Source organism: Larus michahellis, chromosome 1 (genome assembly GCF_964199755.1).
Source record: "Larus michahellis chromosome 1, bLarMic1.1, whole genome shotgun sequence".
Taxonomy (NCBI): domain Eukaryota; kingdom Metazoa; phylum Chordata; class Aves; order Charadriiformes; family Laridae; genus Larus; species Larus michahellis.
Genome location: NC_133896.1, coordinates 214,733,275 through 214,759,902, shown reverse-complemented (window position 1 = coordinate 214,759,902; position 26,628 = coordinate 214,733,275). Strand labels below are relative to the sequence as shown.

Genomic DNA, 26,628 nt, shown 5'->3' with positions numbered 1-26,628 from the left:
ATGACATTCATTTTACAATAAAGCCATATCACATGAATCTCCAATTATAAAATTAGACATTCTAATTTTTTTCCTCCTCCTCTCTTCCCATTAAAAATAAACCCGAAACTTCATGTTGGAGAAAACTAGCACTATACTGAGATTAAAGCAGAAATAACCAAGGTGATAACGAAAACATTCTTACAAGACACTATCATCACAAACTAACACTAGATAAGAGGAGATATTTTACATTTCGTTTAGAAAAAGTTAATCCTACTGCTTTCTAACCTATCTAAGCCTTTGTTTCCAGCTTTGACATCTCAAAAGGAACCATCAGTCCTCCACTGAACGCTGCTACTCTTGGACTTTCCACCATAAGGTAGAGAATAAATGGCATGAATGAAATACTAAGGAAGTTAATATTCATTGAGCTATTATTTATCCTACACCCCAAAAAATGACCTTCAAACAACAACCCTTATATGAGTTTTCTAATACAGGATTTTTAATGAAGGCCTGGGCGATATCTGAGATAAACTATGGTCTAAAAAAACCAAACCAAACCAAACCAACCCCCTGCAAAAATGGGAATGAAAATCGTTTTACACAATTACTGTAGCATTTACCCAGAACATCGGCAGCGTTAACGCTGCTGTATTACCTGATCTTCTTCTCAGCAGGTCTCTGGTTGGAATTGTGACTGTCCCGAGAAGATAATCTCTTGAAGGCCGAGGTGCCAACGTCTCAGTGGCTGGAAAATCAATCATTTGGCAGATAGACTGAATTAGAACGCAAGATTTAAAAGCGATTCAGACGCTATCTCCTTTGAACGAAAGCTGTATTGCCTCAACAGCAAATAGCTCAGCTGTCAGACTGAAAACACTTTTAACCCACAAAAAAAGGACAAAGTCGAAACAAACGGCCCAGTACATTATCAGGCCAAAATCCACGAGAAACAGGGGTATGAACAAAATCTGTCTGCAGGCATTGCCAGTGCACATTCATTACAGGATACATGCTCCACCAACACTGGATTTGGAAAAACTTTGAGGGGATATTTCCATACATGAACACTGAGTAACCAGTGGGGAGCTAGTGGTCAGTTACCCTAACAACGTGCCACTCCGGACTTTTCTCCCCCAGGTGTAAAAAAACAATGTCATCTTTAGGTAAATTTTATTTATAAAACAATTCTACAACATGTTGTTACGCTGTAAAAGAATCCTGCCTATCTGCCACAGGGTCATTGGAGGATTTTAAGCTATCGTTTCTCTGAACCTCCACTGCCTCGTTCATGAAGTGGAGGCAATAAGGAAAAGGCAGGGTGCTCCAAGACTCAAGCGTCGGTTACTGTTAGTTGCATTAGTTTTTCATTTAAAAGGTGATCTTGATCACCTGGAGTCTTAGAAACCTTAACTCTTCGCACAAGGAGAACAGTATCTCCCAAAGCCTTTTCTGAAAACAGTTTAGGTAATTATATCTATTAGCGCCTGCACAGAATAGTCTCTCTTCTAAACTAAAAATTAAGGGGACTGGATCATTTGGCAACAGCATTCAGCCACTGTCACTTGTCCACCTTACCTGACTTGGTGCTCTGATGGTAGATAGAGAAGACAATATTGGCAGACTGCAAGAGTTCCCCCAGACAAGAGGCTTCTCCACTGCTTTTCTGGATGACGAGGTTACAGGGAAACTCTACGTGGTGCTCGAACTCGGGGCAGAAAGTACGAGCCACAGCTCGCGTGTTGTGTTTCTCTGCCTCAGGTAGGAAGGAGAGGTGCACGGAGACATACGCATTAACCCCCACACCTGCATAGTACTGGACTGAAGGGTTCTTTTGTGCCACAGCTCTTCATTCAGCATGTAGAAAGAAAAGAAGAAAGAGAAGGAATATAACATACAAGGAATCTAGCAACCAACGCAATCAAAGCGAAGGTTTCAAGTCTTCATGGTGAAAATACTGGACAAAACAGTGAATGTTGTAAGTCAGAACAGACGTGGGTTCTGGCTGCGTGTTATTTTTCACCATTTTTTTTCATCTGAACACACTAGGAACATACTAGGAATACTGTGCTCTTATCATTGTCAGGATCTGAGACCAAAGTGGCGGAGAAAGTATTCAGCACCTTTTAAAACCATCCCATGCTGTAGAAAAAAGCTGTAGGATAACTTCCCAGACAACCTGCTCTAGAAGGAAGCAAATGGCCAAGCCAAATTATGTTTACAGACTAGTACTGCCAGGCAAAAGGAGGTGAAATTAGCAGATGGAATCATTTACAAGTAAAACAGACCCAGGTATTACTCAGGTCATACACCTGAAGGTCTCTTCTCCCAAGGAACAGGCCATAGGACAAAAGGAAATGGCCTCAAGGTACGCCAGGGGAGGTTTAAGATGGATATTAGGAAAAATTTCTTCACCAAAAGGGTTGTCAAGCATTGGACCAGGCTGCCCAGGGCAGTGGTGGAGTCGCCATCCCTGGAGGTATTTAAAAGCCAGGCAGACGTGGTGCTGAGGGACACGGGTTAGTGGTGGTTTTGGTCAGTGTTGGGTTGATGGTTGGACTCAATGATCTGAAAGGTCCCTTCCAACCTAGACTATTCTATGATTCTGTAAGGAGTCTGAGGTCATTCCACTTTCACAACTTCTCCAGGCACCATACAGCAGTGACCCTCACCTTACAGAGTCTACTTGAATATAAGATGGGTCAAGAGCTCAGCAACAACTGAGAAAGGGTCAGCGAGCACCACTCTAGAATGACAGGAGCCATCCTTCTCTTATGGAATTAACTCCCCCTTTTCCATCCCCTTCTTTCTTAATTCTTGAAAATCACATATTGGAATGAAGTTCAGGTGATACCATGCACTTAATGCAGCAGCCTTCTGGTGAAAAGGAACACGTTTCACTTACCAGTTAGTTTACTGGTGTTTCCACAGCGAAATTCAAGAAAACAAATCTCAGCTAGCTTTTAAATAGCACCACTCCAAGAGCCAATGCCCAAATAGGTACCGTTTTATATCAGCCAATTTTTCTATCAGCCTTTGGTGTAGAAAAATGTGCCCTTACAGTCTCAAGCCCTCTGCAGAATCAATGCTACCACATTGTGCTGTAGCTTAAAGGACAAAAATAACCACTGATGTTCTTTATGAAGTTGTTTTCACTTCTGATCAGAACACGGTTTGAATCTCGGGCTCCGCAGATGGAAAGTTGGCCAGTCACAATTTGTTCTAATCTACTGCCTCAGCCTGCTGCCTCCAGATAAAGCTATTTTAAGAGAAAAATCTTCCTTTTTGAATTAGGCTTTACCTAGCTGCTGCTTGCAAACCAGCTGCTCTGTGTATTTGCACGGAAAGAGAAACAGCTTGAGCAGTTATTCCTGCTGCTGTTTTCACGGATCGTTGGTATCTCACACTCACATCAAGCAAGCCTGGATTAAATGAAAGAAAGAAAGAAAGGAAAGAAACGGTCAGCTTTTTGTACAGTTCCATCCAATATAATCAATACTTAGTTGTATCTCTTAATACAAAAAATTAATTCCATATGAAATCCATTAAGATTGTGCAAGATGCTGTACTTCAGCCAGAAATTACAGCCTGATACAGGAGGCACAGGGGGAAATTTTAAGGACTATGGCCTGCAACCTGACCTACTGGCAGTCACATCAGCTACTTTTAATGGCTCCTCCTCGCTGGCAAATTTATGGCGTAGTGACACCAGGAGAGGCTCTTTAACCCAGCCGCGCCCTCATGCGTGCGTTCATTGTAATACTTTTAAAACATCCTACTGCAGCATTTCGACACATCTTTTTTTACAGCACCGCAGTGAGAAAATCTTCAAAGAGACAGATTTTCTGCTGCTGCACGTGGCTAACCTATTATAAAAGAATTGAAGCACACCGAACTCCCTCTCCAGACCCAGCTTTTTTTACGGCCAATTTTTCCAAGAAGCTGCCTCAGATTTCCTCAGTGGCCTTTCCAGAGCTGATGTATCATTTGAAAGAACCACAGCAGCCCAGAAAGATGTTTCTGCCCACAGCATGTACCATAAACAGCCCTTCTTCAGATCTCCCATTCCCTACCTGACATGGGAAACCTAACTACAGACTGTGGCTTATGTGGCAACTAAGCAGTTCAATACACAGGGAGGGCTTTTTAAAATTCGTTAGGAGTTTGAGGGTAGCTCATGTTTAATCATTTATTTTTCACTAGGTATGGTGACAGTGAAAGCTGGGAGGAAAAATACTCATGGCTGGTATCAGTCGCCAACACAAATACGTATTTTTATTTCCCTTGGCAGCAAACACACAGATTTTCACTTTTAAATGTAAAACCCACAAGCCTTCCTTACCTGAAGACCGCAGATGAAATTCCTCTGAGGAATCAGTCCTGGGAACCAACGGAAGATTAAAAGTCTGTATCCCTATTTCTTCACGATGCTGCATAGTCACCATGGCACATAGCCGTGACAAAGGCAAGGTCCCTTTGGCAACCATCTGGTCTCTGACATTTGGGTAATAATACCTGGTAAGACACCAAGAAGCAGCATCAATCATGTTGTTTTGATGATGACAAAAAGATCATTATTTCTCTCAAGACTGTACATAAGCCAACTTTAATTTGTGTGTCTTCAAACACTAGTTAGTCTCCTGACAGCTAAGGGATAAACTCAAGGAAGTGAATTTCCACGGAAAAAAAAACCAAAACAGTAAGTGCTCAAGTAGACAATGCTACAAATATAGCAAGTCAACCAGCAGAAACTCTACGAAAAATTGGCATCCCAAAGAAAAACAAGAGAAGGATCTGGCACCAAACATCCTCCACTCTCAATTTTTATTAACAAATAAAACTGCTACTTGCAGAACAGATTTGTGGTACCAGTTTGCGAGTGTAAAAAACGACTCTAGACCATTTCTTACTGCGTTATTTGGCTTCAGACTCATCCTAAAGCGAGTTTTGGCTCTGTATCTAATGACCAACAGGTAGATCAGGAGAAAGGCATCCACTGGGTTTTCAGCAGCAGTGACTGAGTAACACGGCAGTGCTATAGACTTGTGTTTCTCTTTCCATTTTGGGACAAATCCTGAACATTAATGGACTGTTTGAGCCTTGGGTAGAGTCCTGCCTGAACAGTACCCCCAACATCTTGGAATATAGCCCTGTTGGTTTCTACTTGTTCCCCCTACACTTCTAGGAGTAATTCAAGATGCTGACAGCATCATAGCAAGAACTCTCCTGATTTGGAATCTGGCAGTCAGTATCTAATCTCCTTCCTAATTACAAGGATCTGTTGGTAAGCTTTTTCCATTTCAAATATTGCCAGCTGACAAGAAGACGTTTATAGAATTCTTAAAAGGCTTCCGGCTCGATAATCGGCTCCTTTCACCCCAAACAGCCTAGATTTACCAGCCGCTATCAGTGATCTGTCAGGGCACAATTAAACTGAAGTCCAATCGTCCTCAGGAAACAGAGCTAAAGCAGTTTTTGAAATGCCAGACACTAACAATTGGTCACTTCAGCTTCTCTGGTCATTACCACCATTAATGTAAACACACCCAGCAGGCAACAATTCTCATGTGAACTTGCAAATTCTAAATAGCTTGGTTTGTTTACTACAGAACAGACACATTATAATTATGCTTTTCTAAAGCTACCTGTCTTCATGGTCTCTGCTTTTTGTTACCAGTAATTCGTTTCAGTTGCCAAAGAAACTACAATTTGAACTTACAAACATTTTATAGTATATTCTTTTGTACTTAGTGACTTGTATTAGGGGAAAAAAAACCCCACAAAACATTAAAATTATACTGCCAGGGTGCTATTAAGTAAAATTTAGATGGGCCAAGAGTTTAAACGCTACTTTTAGATCACTACACTGGTAACAAAGTGGAAGAAAGCAAATGAAGAGCACACACTTTCTAATGAAGTTGTAAGAAGAAAAGAGTAATCAGCACTCTTGGAGGGGAAAAAAAGGCTCACATGTCTTAAAGGCAATCTTAAATGCAGATATTCGTCACCCAATGCTGATGAGCTCACCATTTGCTCAGTTATTATTAAATATCCATCCCACAATTAGACATTTTTCAATCCTCGTATGTCTCTATCTGTATTGCTGTGACATCTACAAAGAACAGGATGTTATTCTGTACCTGCACCAGACTTCAAACTGGATTCCTCCTCCAGCCGCTCCTGGTGCCATAAATGCACCGACCAAGAGCCTCTGGACTGGGACATCAGCAGGAACCAACAAAGAATGATGATGTTCATCATTAAAGACGGGATCAGGGACGCACAAAGTGGTTGCTGTGCGAAACGGCTTTAATTTGATGCCTACAAGTCAAGCAGAGTTGATTAAAAATGTTTGCATTTAGGCGTTTCAACCTTTTTTTATTTGTGATCCTTCAGAAGTTCCTGTGGACAATAAGTCTTCTGTCAAAAGGTTTGCTCTTCGGAGTTTCACTTCCCAAATCTTTCACAAGCAATTCATGCATTCCCATGAGACTACTACTACAGGCTGAAAACTACTGCTACATGTGGCTGGAAGCTGACATAGTCCACAGGAGTTGCTACGGAACAATGTTACTGACTGGTATTTTTCAGAGGAAACAGATGTTAGTGATTCCAACCATTCAAGATCAATGCTAAGTCCTTTTCTACAATTGCAATTATTGGGCTCCCCGGTCCAAGAAGGACAGGGAACTGCTGGAGAGGGGGCAGCAAAGGGCTACCAAGATGATGAGGAGACTGGAACAGCTCTCTGATGAAGAAAGGCTGAGGGATTTGGGTCTCTTCAGTCTGGAAAAAAGACGGCTGAGGAGGGATCTTATCAACGCTTAGAAATACTGAAAGGGGGGGTGTCAGGAGGATGGGGCCAGGCTCTTTTCAGTGGTGCCCAGTGACAGGACAAGAGGTAACGGGCACAAACTTGAGCATAGGAAGTTCCATCCCAACATGAGGAGGAACTTCTTTCCTGTGAGGGTGGCAGAGCCCTGGCACAGGCTGCCCAGAGAGGTGGTGGAGTCTCCGTCTCTGGAGACATTCCAAACCCACCTGGACGCGTTCCTGTGCCACCTGCTCTGGGTGACCCTGCTCTGGCAGGGGGTTGGACTGGGTGATCTCCAGAGGTCCCTTCCAACCCCTACCATTCTGTGATTCTGTAAATACTGCTTGATAATCCTAATGATCTAAAACAGGCAAGCCTTCTCTTGGTGTATGCATGAAAATGAGCATCTTGAAAGGCTTGTGTATATAAAGCCTTCATTGAATTTAACTGTATACAATCTTAGTATTCCCTGTGAACCTGTTCTTGCATCTTTGCAGGATCAGTTGGCGAAGCGCTCTAGGATTTTTAACAAAAAGGAAGGACCATTTGAAGAGTTTCAGAACTAGGTGTCTTTTTTTTCTGGCAACTTTGTCATCTGCCTCAGTCGAAGCAGGCTTTTAATTTACTGACGCAGCCCAAGTACAGTTTTACGTGGATCTGCGTAAAGCAAGCTCTGGATGCATTATGGAAGCTCAGAGAAATACAAACCCTCTTACTTAAGGAGCGAGAACATTACTAAACAATATTTAACTAAAGCTATGCTCTAAATAAGGATGTATCATCAATGAAACTTACCTTCCCCATGCAATTCGGTTCCTTGCAGCGCACCACAACCAGCCTCTTGAACTGGGAAATAGTACTGCACGTAGCAGTCAGCCTCTCCCCAGACGGTGGACTGTAAGGGAGTGAGTCCTTTCACACTCTCCACATGGATCTCAAACACGTGCTCCATCAGGTCTTCCCCTTCTTGGTCTAACTGCTAATAAACCAAAGGAAATCCACATGGAAAGGACGTATCTTTAGGAAACAGCATACAAGAGGGCTGGGAACATGAGATTCTAAGACGGCTGAGACAGGAGGGTTCAGAATCACTATCTGCTATTTTGCCCCTGAAGTTCACAGAAACATCAAAAGCCTGATAGCGCTTTTTTCTTTTTTTCTGCAAAAGCCAAAAAAACACAGCACAGAAAAAGCATGAAAGTTCCTACATATCCAACTCAAAGGTAATGGCAAAACCTGTATGGTAAAGAATAAAGCTGTGAGAGTTATGATTTTCTAGATTTCTTTTTCTTTAACTGCACTTGTCACATAGATTGAAGCAGTGGATATGCAGGGCAGTAAAAAAGGCAATAATGTCAAGACTGGTGAGGAAAAGCGAGTAAGAAAAAAGCACAAACCATATAATTGTGCAAAGAAAGTGATCATTTATAACAAAATTAGCTACAGCATCAAAAGAGATTGTGGATCGCTCATCTGTTAGTGAACCCACGGGTGAAATCCTTTTCACATGTCCCTAACAAGAAGAATGGGAATTTACTGAATGATACCGTTGCGTGCTCCGCAGGAGGAGGGTCCAGAGAGTGGGAAGGGCGCTGTGTGACGGGAGGTGCCATTCCTTCATCATGTTTTAGCCTTTGCAGTGCCACTATTTGCTCAGCTGACCCCATTGCCAGAATGACCCTCAGGTTTCCACTTCTACTGCCAGTGAAAACATCTACCACAGGCATATAGCTGTCCACAGCAACCACGGGGTACTGAGCTTGAAGGAGCAGATGGGAAATCTTCGGATCTCTAGAATAGATTAAAACAAAAGAAAAACAAACAAAAAAAGCCCCAGCATGAGAATGAGCCACCTGAATACGAACATGATCACACAAAGCTCATTTTAGATGGGACTTCCAATGCAGTCAGAAACCATTTTATCTCCATTCCTCCAAAATTTGGCTCAATTACACTAATCTTCACAAAGGACAGGTCCATCAGCTGCAGAATGGAAAAGGCTATTTTCAGCAATGACAAAGTACAGCTTTCCAAAAATGAGCACAGCCTTAGCTATAAGCCAGCCTAGAGATCCGTGAGCGAGTTGATGAACTGGAACAAGACTCCTATTAATATACTGTAGCCATATTATAGTTTTATGAGGCAGTTATTTGCCTTTGGGGATAGACTTGGGCAGGAAGAAAAGAAGGAACAGGGACAGTCTGCAGGAGAGATGTAAAAACCTCTAACAGTACACTGAAGATATATACAAGTAAACTACAGTAGATTACTGAAACAATTATACAAATGACACACTAAGAATTAACAAAGTAGTGGCCAGTCAGTTCCAGTGCCATCTGATTTCCACCTATCACTACCTTGACCAATATACAAGGAATTAATCCTTCGCATTAAAAAGAATCTCTTCTATCCAGTATTTCCATTAATTTAAATTGGTTTTAGCAGGTATATTTCTCGACTGAACAAAAAGCCAAAACATTGAACCAGAAAGAACAAAGAGCTCTGGAGAGACCAAAAGGATAAAACGACAATTAAACCAGGAAGTATTTAGAGACCTTTTTGATACCACAAGTGTTATCCCTAGCAGCGGGATCTCTGCAGAGCATAATCAGGAACAAAATCACTCAATCCGTCACAATCTTGGAAAATCACCAAAGGAAAGCCACACTTCGTTTTCCTGTGCAGCCATTCTGATTAAGTTAAACTGGCTCCAAACCTGATGCAGCAAAGTGTCTTTATTTCTCACTTGTATTTCTGTCTGAGGAGAGTGTAAGTTACCCATGAACTGCTCAGTGTAGGAAAGTGCCAGAGGAAACCTGGCAGGACAAAAATGCCTTTTGCTATAATGTACAGTTAAGAATTCTCCCACGCAAACCCCAGACACCACCCTTCCCTTCTTCCCCATCAGTTAGGATATATCCCAGCCCAAGAAAAAAAATGCAACGAGGATGTTTACTTGAATGAGATGTAAAACTGATGCAGAGGAAGTTTCGCTAATCCTAGCAGTCTGTCACAGCCGGGGCTTCCCATCTTGTTCCATGCTTCGATAATCATGACGTTGTTCTTTAGCCGCTCCAAGTGTTTGGAAGTCAATGACAAAGGCATCACCTGGAAGAGTTTAATGCAGAATTTGTACACGGAATACAGTGGAAGCTATTCACTAAGTACAGAGCGTTCTGGTAATGCTACATTATTCCAATCTACAGAATTGCGTTCTTTAGATACGGAAATTAAAAATTAAATGCGCACTTGCCTAACAAGTTTCAGAAAACTGGTAGGCTTGGAAAAGAGCTAGCTAGGAAAATAAATGCAATTTAGAGAAATTTTAAAATATGATCATATGCTATCTTAAAAAACATTGCTTTTATCTTTAAATGCCTGTTTACTAAACAACAGATAAATCACTTCAGACAACTGTTTCGGATGTCTTTTTCTATGTTTTTACATTTCACTCTTTCAGCTGAAGACTAAGGAGTCTAACAGATCACTAGGTATTGTTAAAAGTAAAAAAAAAAAAATGCATTTGGGCATCCTGACATTTCCAAAGCAAAACGTCCAGAAAAAAATTACAAACTCATAACATTATTAAATGTCTGAAACGCTGCTGTTTGCCAGGGGAAAGCTCTGGCCCATATTAGGACAGAAACTCACACTTCTGTGCCGATATATCCATTGAGAAGAAAAAGAACATCGAGCAGTGGAACAGAAAAAATTCTACATCTGCATATTAGGATGTCATCAATGGAAGAAAGGAGAAGTCAACTTTTTTTCAGCTTTAACCTAAACTTTTCTGACTATTTTTCTTTTGTACTTCAAAAGTCTCATTTATTATCCAAGGAACTGCATTTCAAACTGTGCAATGCAGCCAAAACAATACTGAAAATCCTTTCAATATACTCGACAGAGCCGAGCAGAGAAGTTCCTACATATATAAAAGTAACTTATCTTTGAAATACGTTTGTCAGTGTGGAATAGCACGTTTCAATCAGTGTTAAGCTGAAAACCTGTGACTTGCCTGAGAAAAATTAAAGGCGGGTTGTGTTGTGCCCCACACGACAGCAGATCTCGTTGCCTCCTCAGTGTTGAGCAGTTTGCAGTTTAAATACACATTACAAGAGCTGTGGAGCCCACAGTTTTCAGCAACAAAATCCTTTCCTTCTGGCACCATCAAGAGCACATGCAGTAATAATCCATCCTCTTCTGATGCAGTTATTTGTGTCATCAGGTTATGAGCTACAGAGGTCGGTACAGCCTGTGGTGGCTGCACGACATTTATTCTGGCTGCTCCCGTCTTCTGCGAGTCCTCACAGTCGTTAAGTTTCGAGCAGCGAGAACTTTCTGCATTTACACTCTTCTTGTTGGGCTCCTGGAATTCCAGCCGGGGACTTCTTACGGCATGGGCTGGGACTCTTTGCCCAGCTGTTGCTGACCGGGCAGCGGTGCGGGTGAAGTCTTTGTTATCGGCTGCGAGCTCTACAGATACCTGCATTGTGCAAGGAAAAGCGGGCAGATCAGAAGACGTGCCCCATAAAAAGACAAGCGATGGCAACATAAACTCAGGAAAACGCACTGCACGTTCGTTCAAGAACTGTTAGATCATCACCCAGAAGGTTTACCTTTAGACACACCGTGGTTACAAGCAACAACTGTCACTGCAAAATAAATAACACGCTGTTTTATCAAATAAAGCGGTAACTCAAGTATAAAACCACACAATTGCAGCTGAACAAAGGAAAAAATTAAAACTGATGACAAAGTTGACTGAAAGAGGAACACCTGCTTCGCCAAGGTTAAAATTGCTGTGACGAAGTATCACAACTGTCATTTGCTTCACTTTGCTGCAGCACTTGCTGCTTGAAAAAAAAATGATGAAAAATAAGTGTTTGCCTCTAAATGCCCTTTCACTTTTACATCCCCTGCTGATTTTAGCTGTCCCTAACACCTCTCCCTTCTGTGGGCTCCTTCTTTTTCTCTCCAATGGTCAACATATCCCACCGCATTTGTCTTCTTTCTGAAGGTTAGGAGGTGTTGGCTTTTATTTTGCTTTTTTGTCTTTCTGAGGTTGGGGGGTTTTGGCTTCTGTTTTGTTTTTAACACTCTGTCCTCCACCTGAATTGCCTCTTCACATTGTCAAGATTTGCAAGAGAAATAGTTAGACTGGTATGAATGAAAATGTGTGTGTGAAAGCAATGAAAGAAACACCAGAACAAGGGTTAAAGGAATTGCAAGTGTTAATTTGCAAGTGTTAATTGCTACAGAGCATCATAGATCTGCTGGATTCATTCACAGGACAGGACAGCAAGAAGGGGAGAAACAAACTGAAGCCCAGAAGATAAGGTAACAGGATAAAGAAAAGGATTGGAGTCATAAAATGCCCAAATAAGAAAAACAAAATAATCAGACTCAAGAATTTTGCCTATGACTTCGGAGGGAGGAGACAAGATATTGCAGCAAAAGATCATAAGCGGTATCTACTCCTAAAAAGTATAAAGAACACGTCCAAAGATGAGGAGTTCAAGGCCATCTGCCAAAAAGAACCCAAGAAATGTGAAGTGGGCTCAATCGCTGACATCCCTTATCCTCCATGACCTGCCCAGAAGGGCTGGACAGACAGGTATTACACCGAGCACGCAAAACCTAAGAGACAGGGCGACCAAAACCACTTTTCTTTAAGTATTAGCTTCCCCTTCCACAAGTTCTTCCATTGAACTGCAGTTCATTAAGTCCCCACGATGCCTCCTTCCACTTTTCTCCTCTCACCCCCTGTTCTGCTCCATTCTCTCCTGCCCCACACACCATTTCTCCTCTCCTACCTTCAATTAACTCCTCTCACACCTAACCTCTACGTTTTGTTTCACCCTTCTGCAGCTCCTCTACTGGAAGCTCTGCTGAATGGCTTCTCTGGAAGATGTTTCACAGCCCCCGTGACAGAGAACATCGCTCATGCCATGAACTACAAAGGGACAGAAGCAATCCACGCTCACATTCGCTGGGAATAATTTAGGAGCTCTGAATGTAAAACTCCCAAATACTCTTTTAACCCTTCACGTGCTGATCTAGAGAGCTGTCTTTCCTCAGAACTGGCAAATCTCTCAAATGTGCTGTCAGGACTGTTAATCCTTCTCAAAGAGCAGTTGAGCATGCTGGTAGAAACTGTGGCGAAGGTAACTCCTGAAATGACAATGGTGGTACCAGCAAAAGATCACAATGGCGGTACCAATGATGGGGAGCATCAGGCCTCTGCGTCAGGAGAGACCTCAGCTCATGTCACGTGTGGAGCAGAAGCCAAAGCTCTGAGCCCTGAATCAAAATCTGCCTGTAGAGAGGTTTCTGTATCCAAGCTTTGGCTTATTGACCCTCGTTTTACCCTGCAGCCAGGGGAACGTCACACAGCAACATCCTTAGACTTGGAGGAGGTTCAAAATATTTCTCTAAAACCCTAAGGAAAAAAAAGGTTCATGTCATCTTGTATTGGTCTTACAAACCTTCATATCTGAGAGCTAGCAAACTAAAGCAAAGGGAGAAAAGAAAGAGGAGGAAAAAAGAAAAAAAAAAAAAAAAGAAAAAAGAGAGAACATCCAGCCAAAACTGGTAGCAACAGGTCATTTAACTCAAACTCTACATGGTAAAACACATACCTTTAGTGGGCCAACTTGTGTCTGACCTTCCTCTTTTTCCACCGGTATTTCACAGCTGACAGCGAGCAACTCCGACTGAATAACCTTGCACAGCTGAAGGGCTGCTGAGCCAACGGCCGCTGGCTGAGGGCAGTAAAAAAAAAATCCTTTTTGCAAGATTTCAGTCAGGTTTAAAGAACTACGGGCATACTGTAAAACGGAAGCCTTCTGGGAAGCTGTCGTCCCTCCTATGCCCTCCCCAGTCCTACGCCACTATTTTTACCAATAAGGATTTGAAGGAAAGTTTCCCTTTGTTCCAATTTCAAGTATCACTAGGACAACAACAAGGAAAATCCTCCCAGTACCTACAGCAAACAGTTCCAGGTTAACGCAAAAATGAACACCCCAAATCCTACTAACTGAGCAAAACTGCCGTATTTAAAGCTGCAATTCATTCACCCATTAAAAGGAAAGCTCCTATTAGAACAGATGGGCAGATATCCTTGGCGTTGATTAAAGCAAAACAGAAGCTGAGTTAACACCTCTCGCTGTCTTCGTCACATGCAGATGATTATGCAAATATTTTTAGCGAAAAGATACTTTATTTTTTTCCCCCCAAATGCATAAGTTACACCAGTTTCTCACGCCTCATGTTATTCCCCTTACTGTGGGGCAGAGTAATGATATCAACTGCATCCACATTAACTCATTTTATATCGCTAAACGAGCTGTGTTCTCCTTGAAGACTAATGCTTGTAGATGATCCAATGTGTTTACACAGCAAGAGATCAGTTTTAAAGATGAGGGAAGGGCAATTTTTTTTTTCACCTGTCAGTCTTGAACTCGGAAAATCATTTAGTTGGGTAACAAGATTGAACAGCAATTAGTTTAACGTATGCTATCTGTACCTAATGTCATTTCCCTTCATAATATGTGGCAATGGTCAATTAAGAAGTGGCTCAGTCAAACCATGTTACTTTCTTTTGCCTCTGATGGCTGAGATGGCAGCAACTGCAACGAAGCATTGCAGAGACTTAGAGAAGCCACTGCTGTCTGCGTAAGGATTTGGAGGAAATAGAAACGCAAAGAATTTCTTTGTTTTTCAATGCACAAAGTACAAACGACCTTCAATAAGTACCTTTTTCTGGGTGCTTTTTCTCATGTAGATTTTAAAAGTAAGGTCAGAGCTCCACCAGTGCTCTATCATCGTTCCACCGAAATGGACAGGGAACACAAACCGCTGCTGAAATTTCACCACTGCAAGGAAGACAGAGACTTGTGAGCTCTTAAGTAGGTTCAGAGCCAACCTTTTGAGCTTGATCTGGAGCAGAGAAGCCTTCAGTCTCTGCAGAGAACATGCCGGGTGAGTAGAGACACACGGAGCTCAGAAGGTACGAGGGGAAAGCGATACGAGGGCACTTCTGAGAAGGATGGACAAACACACAGAGCGCGCTTGCACATCTGCCAGAATGAGAGACCAAGCAGGGCTGGGAGCTGAAGGGGAAAGGGCTGTCGCTGGAACCCTCAATGAGAATCTCTCGAGCTTTCAACCTATTAATTTATATCACAACTCTGCAGCTAATTTACTTCTTTTTTGTTGTCGTTGTTGTTGCTCACAGGAGCAACAATTATTCAAAATTAACTGAATATAAATAACCTTTCTCATGGAGACTGCTCTGTTCCACACACAATCATTTAATTCTGCATTACTTATTAACATCAAGCCCAAAGTAAACCCTTCTTCATTTTCTGAGACCAGAAAATAATCCGACCAGAAAATAGACCGAAAAAAGTTCTGAGACCAGGAGGGCAGCACGGCAGAATTAATATTATAGCAGCATCTAAAGGCTGCAGTTGATACCAAGACTCTGTCATCTTAGCACGCAGTAAGACTTTCCCTTCCTCAGTGGGAGAACTCTGCCTCATTTAGAACAATGTTTTCAAGACATTATCTTGCGAGAGTCAAAGCTGGGCTGCAAGAATAATGGCAGGTCCAGGAGAAAAGTAGTATCTGCAAGAAAAGACTGAATGAATTGGCGTTTAGTCTAGAAAAGAGAAGAATAAGCAGTACAACAGCATTGAAATAGTACGCTTTGCATGTTCACAATGGATAAAGTTTTTCTTTTGATGAGAAAAACTCAGGTTAGACATAAGGAAACTTTTCTAACAGGAGGTGCAGCACCCCTACAGCTTGCCTGGGATGGCTATGGAATTTTTCCTGTTGGGCATAAACAGCTCTCAGGAAAGATAACGGTACAGCGGATTGACTTGACGGCTTCTTCAAATTATTTTTAGCCCTGTCTATTCTTCTAGGTTCCAAAGAGCTGGGATGTAACTACACAAGACAAAGTGCAGGAGGCTGTAGTATTTTTGCACTACTAAAAGCCCAGGTTCAGAAGAATTAGATGTTTTGTCTGGACACGAACGGAGAATATACAAGAGAACTCAGAATTACCCCCAGATCTCTCAAGTGCAAGGCCAATGAAAGACCATATGGGGGAGGCATTTGAAAGTTTTAATTCCAGTTTCTGGGAAGACTGGGCAGAGAGGATCTCGCTAGTACAGCATTCTCTGCGCACGGAGGAGAGACATACAACATAAATTGTTCTCAGGGATACAAACGCTGGTGATTCTCAGTAAAAAGATTAACATCTACTGATTTGAGCACAGGACTCAAGATCTCTTGGATCCAGCAGACTCTCTGAGTCTTGCGGATGCTATGTGACATACTTGAGCACCTGGAAAAATTATTTATTTGAGATGTAAGTATCTCCGATATTTCTAAAAGTACTTTATCATCCTCATACTTTTGCAGAAAGGATATGTGTTTTATGTTGAAATGAAGACAGGGGTTTACTGACCTGTTGTTACGTCCCTAGGAAAAGAAAATTGAAAATCCCAATAGGAATACTTCTTGGAAGCCAAAAAAAAAGAATAAAAAAAAAATCACTTGGTTTCCTCCTCCCTGAGAGGACCATTCCACTACTGCAGCGCAGCAACTCTGTTGGCAGAGGTGCCACTAATCATACCGTATTTTTCAGGCAGCAAAGGAAATACATAGGAAATGCTACTAAATAATTTCTAAGAGATGAAGGAGTCAACAAAAACAAATACAAGGGGGGAAAATAATGTTCTTACCAGCATCTGTGATTTTGCTTGAGGCTATTCGAATTACTTCTGTTGTTATGGAGACCTGTCCTTTTTCATCCTTGGAGGCTCCCGCGGGAAAGTGGTACTCAACAAAGAAGGTGCTACGAATGAAAAAGCGAATGGATGATCGCGATCCATCAGAAATCTAATGGACGTAATGAAACCCAACAGAGCAGGCAAGTTTCATCTTCACAATTTATTGGTACTCTATTTTTTTTAGAGTAATTGAACGAGCTATGTTATTAATTCCTTCAATAGATTATATGTATGTCAGACTCTCAAAAAAAACAACCCTCTTGTTTTCAGTGTACTGCCACGCACAAAGCACATTTGCACTTCCCCAAAAATCCCAGAAAAAAAGCACAGCCTGAAGCGAGCTCACATCAGGATACATTATTCTCATCTCTAACTTTCAGAAGTCTATGGTATACAATTTCCTCCGAGGAGCAGAGAAATAAGAACACCTGAGAAGCCTGGAGAGCTTAGGTGAGCTGGGCAGCACAACAGACCTCAGAGAAATCTTCCCTGAAGGCACAAGTAAGAAGCTGGTGAGAAACAATCTTCCTTACCACTTACTAACTGGTGCAGGCCTCGGAGGCTTCCCCATCAAACCTTTCTTCCTTGGTGTAATCTGGATGCTCTCCGGAGGGATTTTCAAGCTTTCAATGACGACTCTGGCTAGGTGGATTCGCCCCAGCAATGCCAACCTGTCTGCGCTCAGGGATGTGACGTGAGCTGCTTCTTCTGTGTCATCTTCTGGAGGACCAAGAGGCCTAGGAGAAGAGCAGCTGAAGAGATAAAAACTGAGAATCAGGACTACATGAACATTCTTAACATGACCACATGGAGGGAAAATTGTAGCTTGGTGGGATATTATTTTAAAACTGATCATGATTCATGAAAAATGCACTTTTTGAATGTATTTTTTACAACAAATTTGGTGGTCTCCATAACAGAAATCTTACAATATACAATATCTAGGGTACAGAATTGAAAAAAAAAAAAAGCACATGTTCCCCATTGTTAGAGTTTTGAAAAAAGCTTACGCAGCCTAATTCTTCAAAAAGAAAAGCTTTATTTAATAACATATTAAAAAAAAAGGGAGAAGATACAGTTCTACACATGGACAAGTCACTGCTGCAGAGGAACAGCAACAGGATTTTTGTCATAAGCTAAAATCTCACTTGCACTTTATTTGCAAGACTTGACTTGTCAATGGTTTGTTGTTGAATTTTATCTGAATGCAAAAATGGCAATAAGAAAAGTTTCAGAAATAATTGTTTGGAGCTGAATTAGGAAAAAAGAGAGTCATAAAACCTTAACACTAACTGGTATTGTACAAGTAAAGCTTAATAACTGCATTTTTAGGGACATTTTTATTGGTTCTGACATGGAAAAAGGGGAATACAATTTAGATCAGGTCAGAACAGATATTTATTTACTACAGCTATAGGAGGGAACAGAAATCATCACAGAAACAGACTCTGCTGATGTGAACTCTGTCCCTGCAAAGCAGATGCAAATTTTACACACACAGAGACGTTGTGCAAAGACTGATAATAGGATGTGAGTTATTTCATATCTGTTACATACACAAGGCCACAGAACTGCACAAAGCTGGCCTGGAGTCTGCTTTTTTTCAGAACAGGGACTAATTTATCACGAAGGTTACACAGTGATTGTTGTTTCAGGAGACAGGGCAAGAGTCCAGTCGAGAGGCACGCTCAGGCCTTAGCATTTCTGCTCTCACAGTTCAAAATGTTATTACTAGGCTTATTGCATTTTTGGCAAACTTGGGATTTTAACTAATTGCATCCCAATAGTTGCTTTAACAACGTACAGCAATTCCTGGGTGATGCTGGTGCTCCATCATTCCCAGCGATGCTATGAAAACTCCCCACCAAAATGGTTATTCAGTGAATTGAGTGATAATGACGGAGCACGACAACATAGTGTGATTCTTACTAATTCCTTTCTTTCTTTCTTGTGATTCTTGCTACGTTTGGACTTGGTGATCTTAAAGGTCTCTTCCAACGAAAACGATTCTATGATTCAAATACTAACTCACAATGAGCAAGATGCTGCAAAGCAGGTCAGTAATGTAACTATTTACCTGGGTTTAATTTCTGTCACCTTCTGATCCTGGTCAAAGGCATGAGAATCCTTCTGTGGATACACTGGATCAGCTTTCTTGAGAGCTTCTGCCTTGGTTATTTTTTTGGAGGAGTTAACATCATCATCACTGAGGAAATCACTTAAACTGGAATCAGATTTCTGAAACGGAAATAATACACATAAAATAAGAAGTTAACTATCATTGTCAAGGAAGATAAATAATGGTCATGACAAAAAAAAACCCAACTAGCAGATTGCATAATTCAAAACAATTAAAATTCTATCAAAATTTTTCAGAGGTTTAAAAAAAACCCTCTTCACGGACAGCCTCAATCCTAGCAATTTCCAAACTCATTGCTTGACTTTGTAGTCTTAATAGTATTCTTTTAATGGTATTAATTTTAAGCAATGTTCTCACAAGTTTCTGTACGATACTTAATGTTTATTAAGCCTTACTAATACTGAAATCTGTGGCCTGTTTTTTGATGCAGGCTTCTGATTTCCTTCACCGTAGGGACTACATATTAAGCACCTTCCTTTTGCTCTCCACTTACAGGAGCTGTGTAAAAAAGACTCTCTAGCAGACTCTGGTCGTAATGGGGATCATTGAGTTCGCTGTCATACACCTCACTCCCGAGAGAGAGAGACTCCAAAAGGGAACCTGGCCGGTCCCAGAAATGCACAGGAGAAAAATCAGCACTGCGGACACAAGAGAAAGAAACGTAACTTAGTGTTGTAAGTTCTGCAGCCGATCTCTTATTAATTCTGAACAATGTTGTCTGTTCTGTACTGGATTTGTGCTATATTGGCTCCAGATACAGCCAAACTGTGCTTACGCAGCACCGGGCCCAACCTGATACGTGTCTGTGACCCAACCTGATGGGTTACCTTGTGATAACATCTCTGGACCCATTGTGGAAGAAGTGCAGGTGAATATATATCCATAGAATGATGGAATAGTTGAGCTTGGAAGGGATCTCTGGAGATCATCTAGTCCAATCCCTGCTCACAGGCAGAGGATGCAAATAAGAAAACTGTCTAGTTGGATTCTGAGTATCTCCAAAGCTGGAGATTCCACGACGTCTTTGGGCAACCCATTCCAGTGCTTGATGCCTTTCATCGTAAAATATATCTATTAATATCTACCTATACTTTTTATCCATAAGTACTTTATAACTTTTGGAATGCATTAGGATACCAGTAATACTTAAGGGCAGTTTACTTTAATAAAAAATAAATACAAGCTATATCTGAGTAGGCAAATACAAGTATCATTAAAACATGGTTGGAGCAAGTTGGGTTTTGTTTGGTTTAAGGGTTTTCTATCTGTGCTGTGAGTTCAAAACCATTTTATGATCTGCAAATACTTCAGTGTCATCCAGTGATAAACCGCAGGGAAAAAATAAGTGCAGGGCACAAGACATATGAACTGAAATTCGGAACCATATCTGACACAGAAGCTGTACGCATTCTATGATTCCATGATTCCATATCCCTGATTTGGACATAACGTAAGCACCATTTATGGTCTTGCTACACAAAATGAGAGAAAAAGGTCAATTTGATATTTGAAGACAGATTAAAACTAACTATTAGTTCTATTTTTAATTTACAGACTGCAAGTTCTTCAAAGAAACACTGTATTTGTTTTATGTAGTTCTTAGCATTTTAGGACACAACAGTAACAACTATTAAATAACTCAATTTGATAAAATAAGATCGCGGTCAATCTTCCCGACATCACTTTTATATCAAAGGACTATCCAGGTTGTGATGCACTGAAGTTGAGTGCAGCCTGAGGTATAAAACACCTCCAACACTTGCACCTATAATTCACTGGTTACACTTCCAGAAACATGGAGAACTTGAAGAGTCAAGAGACGTTTTTCAGTATAAAGTGGTCAAATAAGGACAATTTTGCTGTAACCTCCAGCGCATCACACTCACCTGCCCAACAGTAAATGTATCGCTCTCTCTTCAGAGTTTAGGTCAAATTGCTGATCTGAAACTTCAGATGGAAGGAGACGGGGATCTTCAGGAGCGGGCACATAATTTGAATTCAAGCCTTTTGGGCTCCTGGATAACAGCGATGGCAGCACAGAGAGCAGGAAAAGGAAAAATAAAGATATTAAGGTACGTTCAAGATTAATCGATCAAGGATAAAAATCAAAGGTGATGTACAGCTTTCTCCAGTCTGTAGCTTAATCTCTAGATACACAAAAACTTCCTGCAACCCTGCAGTCTGCTGCAAGCCACATTCAAAATCTTACACTTTGCGATGTGCCACAGAATCACAGAAACATTTAGGTTGGAAAAGACCTTTAAGATCATTGAGTCCGACCATAAAGGTTGGCCTAATCTTGCAGTTTAAGCACAGCTGCTGCAAAAAAGAACACAGAGGGCCTGAGAAAGACAAGCTTGATGTTTATAAATGATGTTCTATCAGTTTTTCCTGGAAAGTCCAAAATCATCTACTTTTAAACAAATTGGAATGGTTTCAGCAGATAATTTAAATTGTGTTTGCAACAGCAACATTGACTGTCAACAATGACATTATTTTCTGGTTTACAGTGGAACAAAAGGCAATATTCATATTTTTCTAAAAATAAGGAATTGGGAGTTTCTCCTGTAAAGAACATGCATTTGTCTTAACACTTCTAAATTGCCATTTCACTGAATTGGGAACATTTTCTAAGCCTACTACTAAACAAAGGTGAAGTCAGAAGTTGAAAAGGCACAAACACTTTTTTCTTTTCAGTCTGCTAGGAGAGATCATATAGAAGAAGAAAACGGCTACTAATTCTGAGAACACAGTTACAGACGCAAATTTTCATGGGTATTTTGGCACCAACAGATGCAAACTAGAACATGCAAAAGTACTCAATTTATGTCACTAATTACTCATATTTCTTAGAAAACCTGTTCTCTGTGATGAAGTACCATTTAATTTGCTATGTTCTTTACATTACTCTTATTCCTTATCAATATTTAGTATTTCCTTATCAAATAACTCTGCACTAAATACAAATATACTGCAAAACAAAATTAAAATCAATGACTTAAATTAAGGCTTACTACATGATGATTAAAATCAATTCACAAAATGTAGGCTTTTATTCACAAGCAGAAATTAATTTCCCATTTGAATGAGAATCCCAAAATACATCACATGAATCTCCGTATTTAACTTTTCCTGAGAAAGCCTCAAAGCTTCTGGTTTGGAACTTAATCCCACTTCCCCCTTTTCCAAGCTCACTTTGCTGTTGCTTTGAAATCGTCTCTCTCTATAAAAGGAGGCACTTCATTCAGTTCAATCTCCATGTCCGGGCTAGACTTCATTGCGGAAACAACCATGGCATCACGGAGTTTATTGCCTTGATCCAAAAGAGCTGAGAAATAAGCAGAAGGATTAAATCTCAGCATTCAACTGCAATTTAAAAGCCGTGTGTAAACACAATAAATGTGCCAGCTACAGCCAAGAACCTTCTCTTTTCTGCTGTTACAAAGAGATCCTGACATACTGGAGATTAGGCGCGCGCTATACACCATAAAACAGCCAGCATAGCTCGGAGTGAGCAAGAGTAATCCTCTGTCAGTCTCCCACTCAGAGCCGTACAAATAATTCATCTGCACAGACAGAGTCAGGCGTTAGAGGGGCATTATTAAGATACAGCGGCGAGATTAATTTATGGAAGAGTAGCTTGTCACCTTAGGGTCTCTCAACAGCAGTCTGATTTTAGGTGTTCTCTGTAAATATAAAAAAATAACTGAAAAGACAACACATATGGAAATATGCCCTACTTTGATGCTCATTTGAATCCAGTCCAGGTGGTCTAAAAGGGATGCTAACTGGCAGGTTACGAAAAAGAAATCATTTTCCATCTGAAAATGCCAATGGCATAGAAAACCTACCAAGACCTATTCAAACACGAGTGGCACCTTTGCTGGCTAGCTCAGAGACATGTCAATCATTAAACAGTCTGTGAAGCTGAACTTCGTTTTGTTTTACCCTGGCAGATCAGAACTCAGGCACACTGCTAGCGCAGCATGTTTTACCTGACCTGGATCTTTCAGCCGCCTTCCAACAAGACTAAATCCGTATTTTTTAAGACCTTTTTGTCATCATTTTCTGTTTGAAATAATATAGTGAGAGCACGCAAAGTATCACTTTTCCTTAAGTCTTTATCTCTAGATAGGCACCTGAAATATTATCAAGAACTATTTATCGTGAAATCTGAAAAATGATGCCAATTGTATACAAACCTGAAAGCAGGTCTTTTGTAGCTGGGTTATGCAAAGAGAGCACCCGGGTGTTTGTTCTAGCAGGTGCTTCAGGCTCGGTGCTGGTGGGAAACAACACTTGCTGTTCTGAAGGATTCACTTTCAAATGTTCATCTGGCAAAATCTGATGGTGATGAGACACAGCAAAAGCCTCCTTTATGTTTTCAGAGTTCTCTTGAAAGAGCAAACGGTCCTTTCCTCTATTGACAAATGAAACATTATTTCAGTAACAACTGTAGTGGATCGGTAAAGGGATTCAAATCTCTCCAAATTCTCCCTAGCACTGCAGCTGCTCCCCTTCAGTACTTGCTCCAAAAAGAAACATGACTTGTTATTTTAATGACTCCTCATCTTCCACTAACACCATCAGAGAGACCAACTCAAGCTGTACATAAAAGACTTGTGGCACCTCTTGTGGCAATTAGCATGGCTTGAACTAAGTCAATACAGAATGCAAATTTATATCAGATGAGAAACTGTCCCTGTAAGCTCCGAAATGCTGAATGATCTGGATTTCATATTAAATGCATGTTCAAAAAGATCAAGTATTCCATAACTCACAAGTGTACAGCCACTGCTTAAAAAAAGTGTGTGAACTGCAAAATAAACCAGAATTTTTTCACGGGGAAGAAAACACACCTAGGAGTTTTGGCTCTGCTGTTGTTAACGGACTCTTGGTCAGGAATAGTCACCCGTGTTTGCCTGGACTGCTGCGATGAAGCAAGAAACGGGGTCTTGCTGCTTCCCTGAGCAGGAGGGATATCCAAACTTGCATCTGTGGTTGGGACAGAGGTGCTGGTGTCATACAGTGCTGGCAAAGGTTCTAGAACTAGGGAGACCTAAAAGACAGAACATGAAAATAGTATTTCACTCTTTTCTTAATTAAGTGCAACACACACTCTATTCAGTTTTACATTTCACACTATGGAAAACTGCTGCTTTTCTATACAAAGTAACAGTTATACCATAGAGTTATGTAACATCGTAAAACTCTTGACATATTTACAACATTTCACGTTCTATGTTTTCAAATCACGGGCAACTACCTTTCAGCATAAATTGTCCAGAGCCAGGGCCGCAAAACAGAACACCACCTTCTTAACCCCGGACTTCAAAATCTACAATTTCAGCCCACTGAGGCTCTGGAGAAGTGTCAGAATTGAGTATCTGTTTTTAAATTCACTGTTAAAACTCACTCTCAGCATGGAGACTACAAATTTTTTTTATCAAGCTGAACTACCAATGATACACATCCTTCTAAAACAAAACAGAATCAACACCGTTAGTAATCATTTTTCATTTGCTACCTTAGTTCACAAATGCCTTGGACAGAGACCAGATCTGCAGTGTACATAGCACAGCTAGATCCTGGCACCCGACCAGACCAGTCTGGAGCCATCAGCACAGGAGAGACACGGAGCTGTTGGAGCGGGGCCAGAGGAGGCCCCGGAGATGATCCAAGGGCTGGAGCCCCTCTGCTGGGAGGACGGGCTGAGAGAGTTGGGGGGGTTCAGCCTGGAGAAGAGAAGGCTCCACGGAGACCTTGGAGCCCCTTCCAGTCCCTCAAGGGGCTCCAGGAAAGCTGGGGAAGGACTCTGGATGAGGGAGGGGAGCCATGGGACGAGGGGGAAGGGGTTTCCACTGCAAGAGGGGAGATTGAGCTGAGATCTCGGGCAGAAATTCTTGGCTGTGAGGGTGGTGAGCCCCTGGCCCAGGTTGCCCAGAGAAGCTGTGGCTGCCCCATCCCTGGAGGGGTTCAAGGCCAGGTTGGCCGGGGCTTGGAGCAACCTGGGCTGGTGAGAGGTGTCCCTGCCCAGGGCAGGGGGGTTGGAAGTGGATGATCTTTCAGGTCCCTTCCAACCTGAACCATTCTATGATTCTAACTTTTAAAGCAATAAAATTTATAATAAAGAACAAAGATGTAACGACTACCTGCAGCTCTCCTAGTTTATCAGATTTTGGTGAAACTATGGTGAAAAATCCAGTGATGGGATGGCTGGGAGAGAGCTGGGACAGTCCAGTGATTTGTACTCTGCCAATTGGAAGACGGTCAAGTTTGGTCATTACCTCCAGGACAAGAACACCCATATCTGTGAAAATGAGGAACAGCTTCATTTCAGTCTCACACAACACAGTCACAATTAAACACAATTAAATTTTTTTTGTTGAAATGACAGAGATGCTAGAGGTTAAAATAATGTTGTGTCAGGAAATTATGATAATGAGGCAGCAGGTAAAGAAGTGTTATACTGATAATAAATTATGATTAAAAAGTTCAAGATATCCAGTCTACCATAAAAGGACTACTTATGATAGGCCAGGGAGCAATGGTTTTAAACTGAAAGAAGGGAGATTTAGATTATATATGAGGAAGAAATAGATATAGATTATATATAAGGAAGAAAAGTTTTACTATATATATATATATATATATATATATATATAAGGAAGAAATGTTTTACAATGAGGATAGACGTTTTTACGAGAGGTGGTAGATGTCCCATCCCTGGAGGTGTTCAAGGCCAGGCCAGATGGGGCTTTGAGTAACCTGGTCTAGTTGACGATCTCCCTGCTCATTGCAGGGGGGTTGGAACAAGATGGTCTTTGAAGGTCCCTTCCAACCCAAACCCTTCTGTGATTCTATGAGTAGCAATAGCAGGCACAAGTTTTATGGACAGACTCTAGACACCAGGTTTGCATCAGTTTCATAGAATCACAGAATGTGTTGGGTTGGAAGGGACCTTTAAAGGCCATCTAGTCCCACCCCCCTGCAGTGAGCAGGGACATCTTCAACTAGACCAGGTTGCTCAGAGCCTCATCAAGCCTGCCCTTGAATGTCTCCAGGGATGGGGCCTCCACCACCTCTCTGGGCAACCTGGGCCAGTGTCTCACCACTCTCAGTGTAAAGAACTTCTTCCTAATGTCTGATCTAAACCTGCCCTGCTCTAGTTTAAAACCAATGCCCCTTGTCCTATCACTACAATTTCCTGCAGATCTGTCGCTAAGTTAATACCTCAATACAAGCTCAACTGAGTATCTTTTTATTCTTCACACCCCTAGACCACTGAAATGCCTATTTAATATGATACATAAAATACTAAAAATCATCTGGTCTCGACACCATGGGGACTACAGGACACTTCAACGGTTTGGAGACCTGAGGGCTAAACCTGACTACTAGGGAAACTGATGCCACCAATTCCAGGCTGAGATCAAAAGCCTCCCGAATCAGGAAAACGACCTAAAAAGCCATAAGTGAAACCAGGACGGGGGTTACTTGGTGGGTAAATAACTCCTTGGCTTTTGCAGGTGTCCCCACGGCTCTGTTCCGGCCAGGACAAAGCAGCTCTACCTGTCAGGTAGGCAGCAAACTGCCTGGGCCCGCAGCGGACAGCGTAGCGGGCGGTGGTTGTCCCTGCGGGTTGTCCCGGCCGGCCGGCGGGCTGGAAGACGGTACCGTCGGAGGTCTCTCCCCACCACCTCAGGCGGACGAGGGCGGCGGGCGGCTTGGCGGCCGTCCATAGCACCCGGGAGACGGTGCAGCGGAGGAAGCAGCGCAGCGGGCCCTCCACGAGCGGCGGCAGGCTGGTGGACGCGGGGACATCGCCGATACCTGCAGGGATGAGGGGACCGAGGGGTGTCAGCGCCCCGGCCCGACGCGGGCCA

The 26,628-nt window shown here is 41.8% G+C and overlaps 1 protein-coding gene across 10 annotated transcripts in view; it reads right to left on the bottom strand.

Moving 5' to 3' along the window:
- C2CD3 (C2 domain containing 3 centriole elongation regulator) overlaps positions 1-26,628 on the bottom strand; it is a 60,361-nt gene that overhangs the window by 33,519 nt on the left and 214 nt on the right. For 8 of the 10 annotated variants that reach the window (XR_012585191.1, XR_012585192.1, XM_074572244.1 and 5 more), the window contains exons 2-22: positions 26,315-26,575; positions 24,895-25,052; positions 23,602-23,801; positions 22,945-23,162; positions 21,938-22,070; positions 20,629-20,757; positions 19,236-19,380; positions 18,680-18,840; positions 17,136-17,354; positions 16,555-16,667; positions 14,555-14,673; positions 13,438-13,560; positions 10,815-11,282; positions 9,756-9,907; positions 8,347-8,590; positions 7,595-7,778; positions 6,126-6,306; positions 4,328-4,500; positions 3,287-3,407; positions 1,564-1,832; positions 644-733 (exon numbers count right to left, since the gene is read on the bottom strand). Coding sequence is in view for 8 of the 10 variants with exons in the window: in XM_074572244.1 (XP_074428345.1) it covers positions 644-733; positions 1,564-1,832; positions 3,287-3,407; positions 4,328-4,500; positions 6,126-6,306; positions 7,595-7,778; positions 8,347-8,590; positions 9,756-9,907; positions 10,815-11,282; positions 13,438-13,560; positions 14,555-14,673; positions 16,555-16,667; positions 17,136-17,354; positions 18,680-18,840; positions 19,236-19,380; positions 20,629-20,757; positions 21,938-22,070; positions 22,945-23,162; positions 23,602-23,801; positions 24,895-25,052; positions 26,315-26,575 (3,861 nt within the window). In the remaining 2 variants the exon portion in view is untranslated. The remainder of the gene's footprint in view (positions 1-643; positions 734-1,563; positions 1,833-3,286; positions 3,408-4,327; positions 4,501-6,125; positions 6,307-7,594; positions 7,779-8,346; positions 8,591-9,755; positions 9,908-10,814; positions 11,283-13,437; positions 13,561-14,554; positions 14,674-16,554; positions 16,668-17,135; positions 17,355-18,679; positions 18,841-19,235; positions 19,381-20,628; positions 20,758-21,937; positions 22,071-22,944; positions 23,163-23,601; positions 23,802-24,894; positions 25,053-26,314; positions 26,576-26,628) is intronic. The other 2 variants (XM_074572249.1, XM_074572242.1) reach the window with 2 other exon arrangements.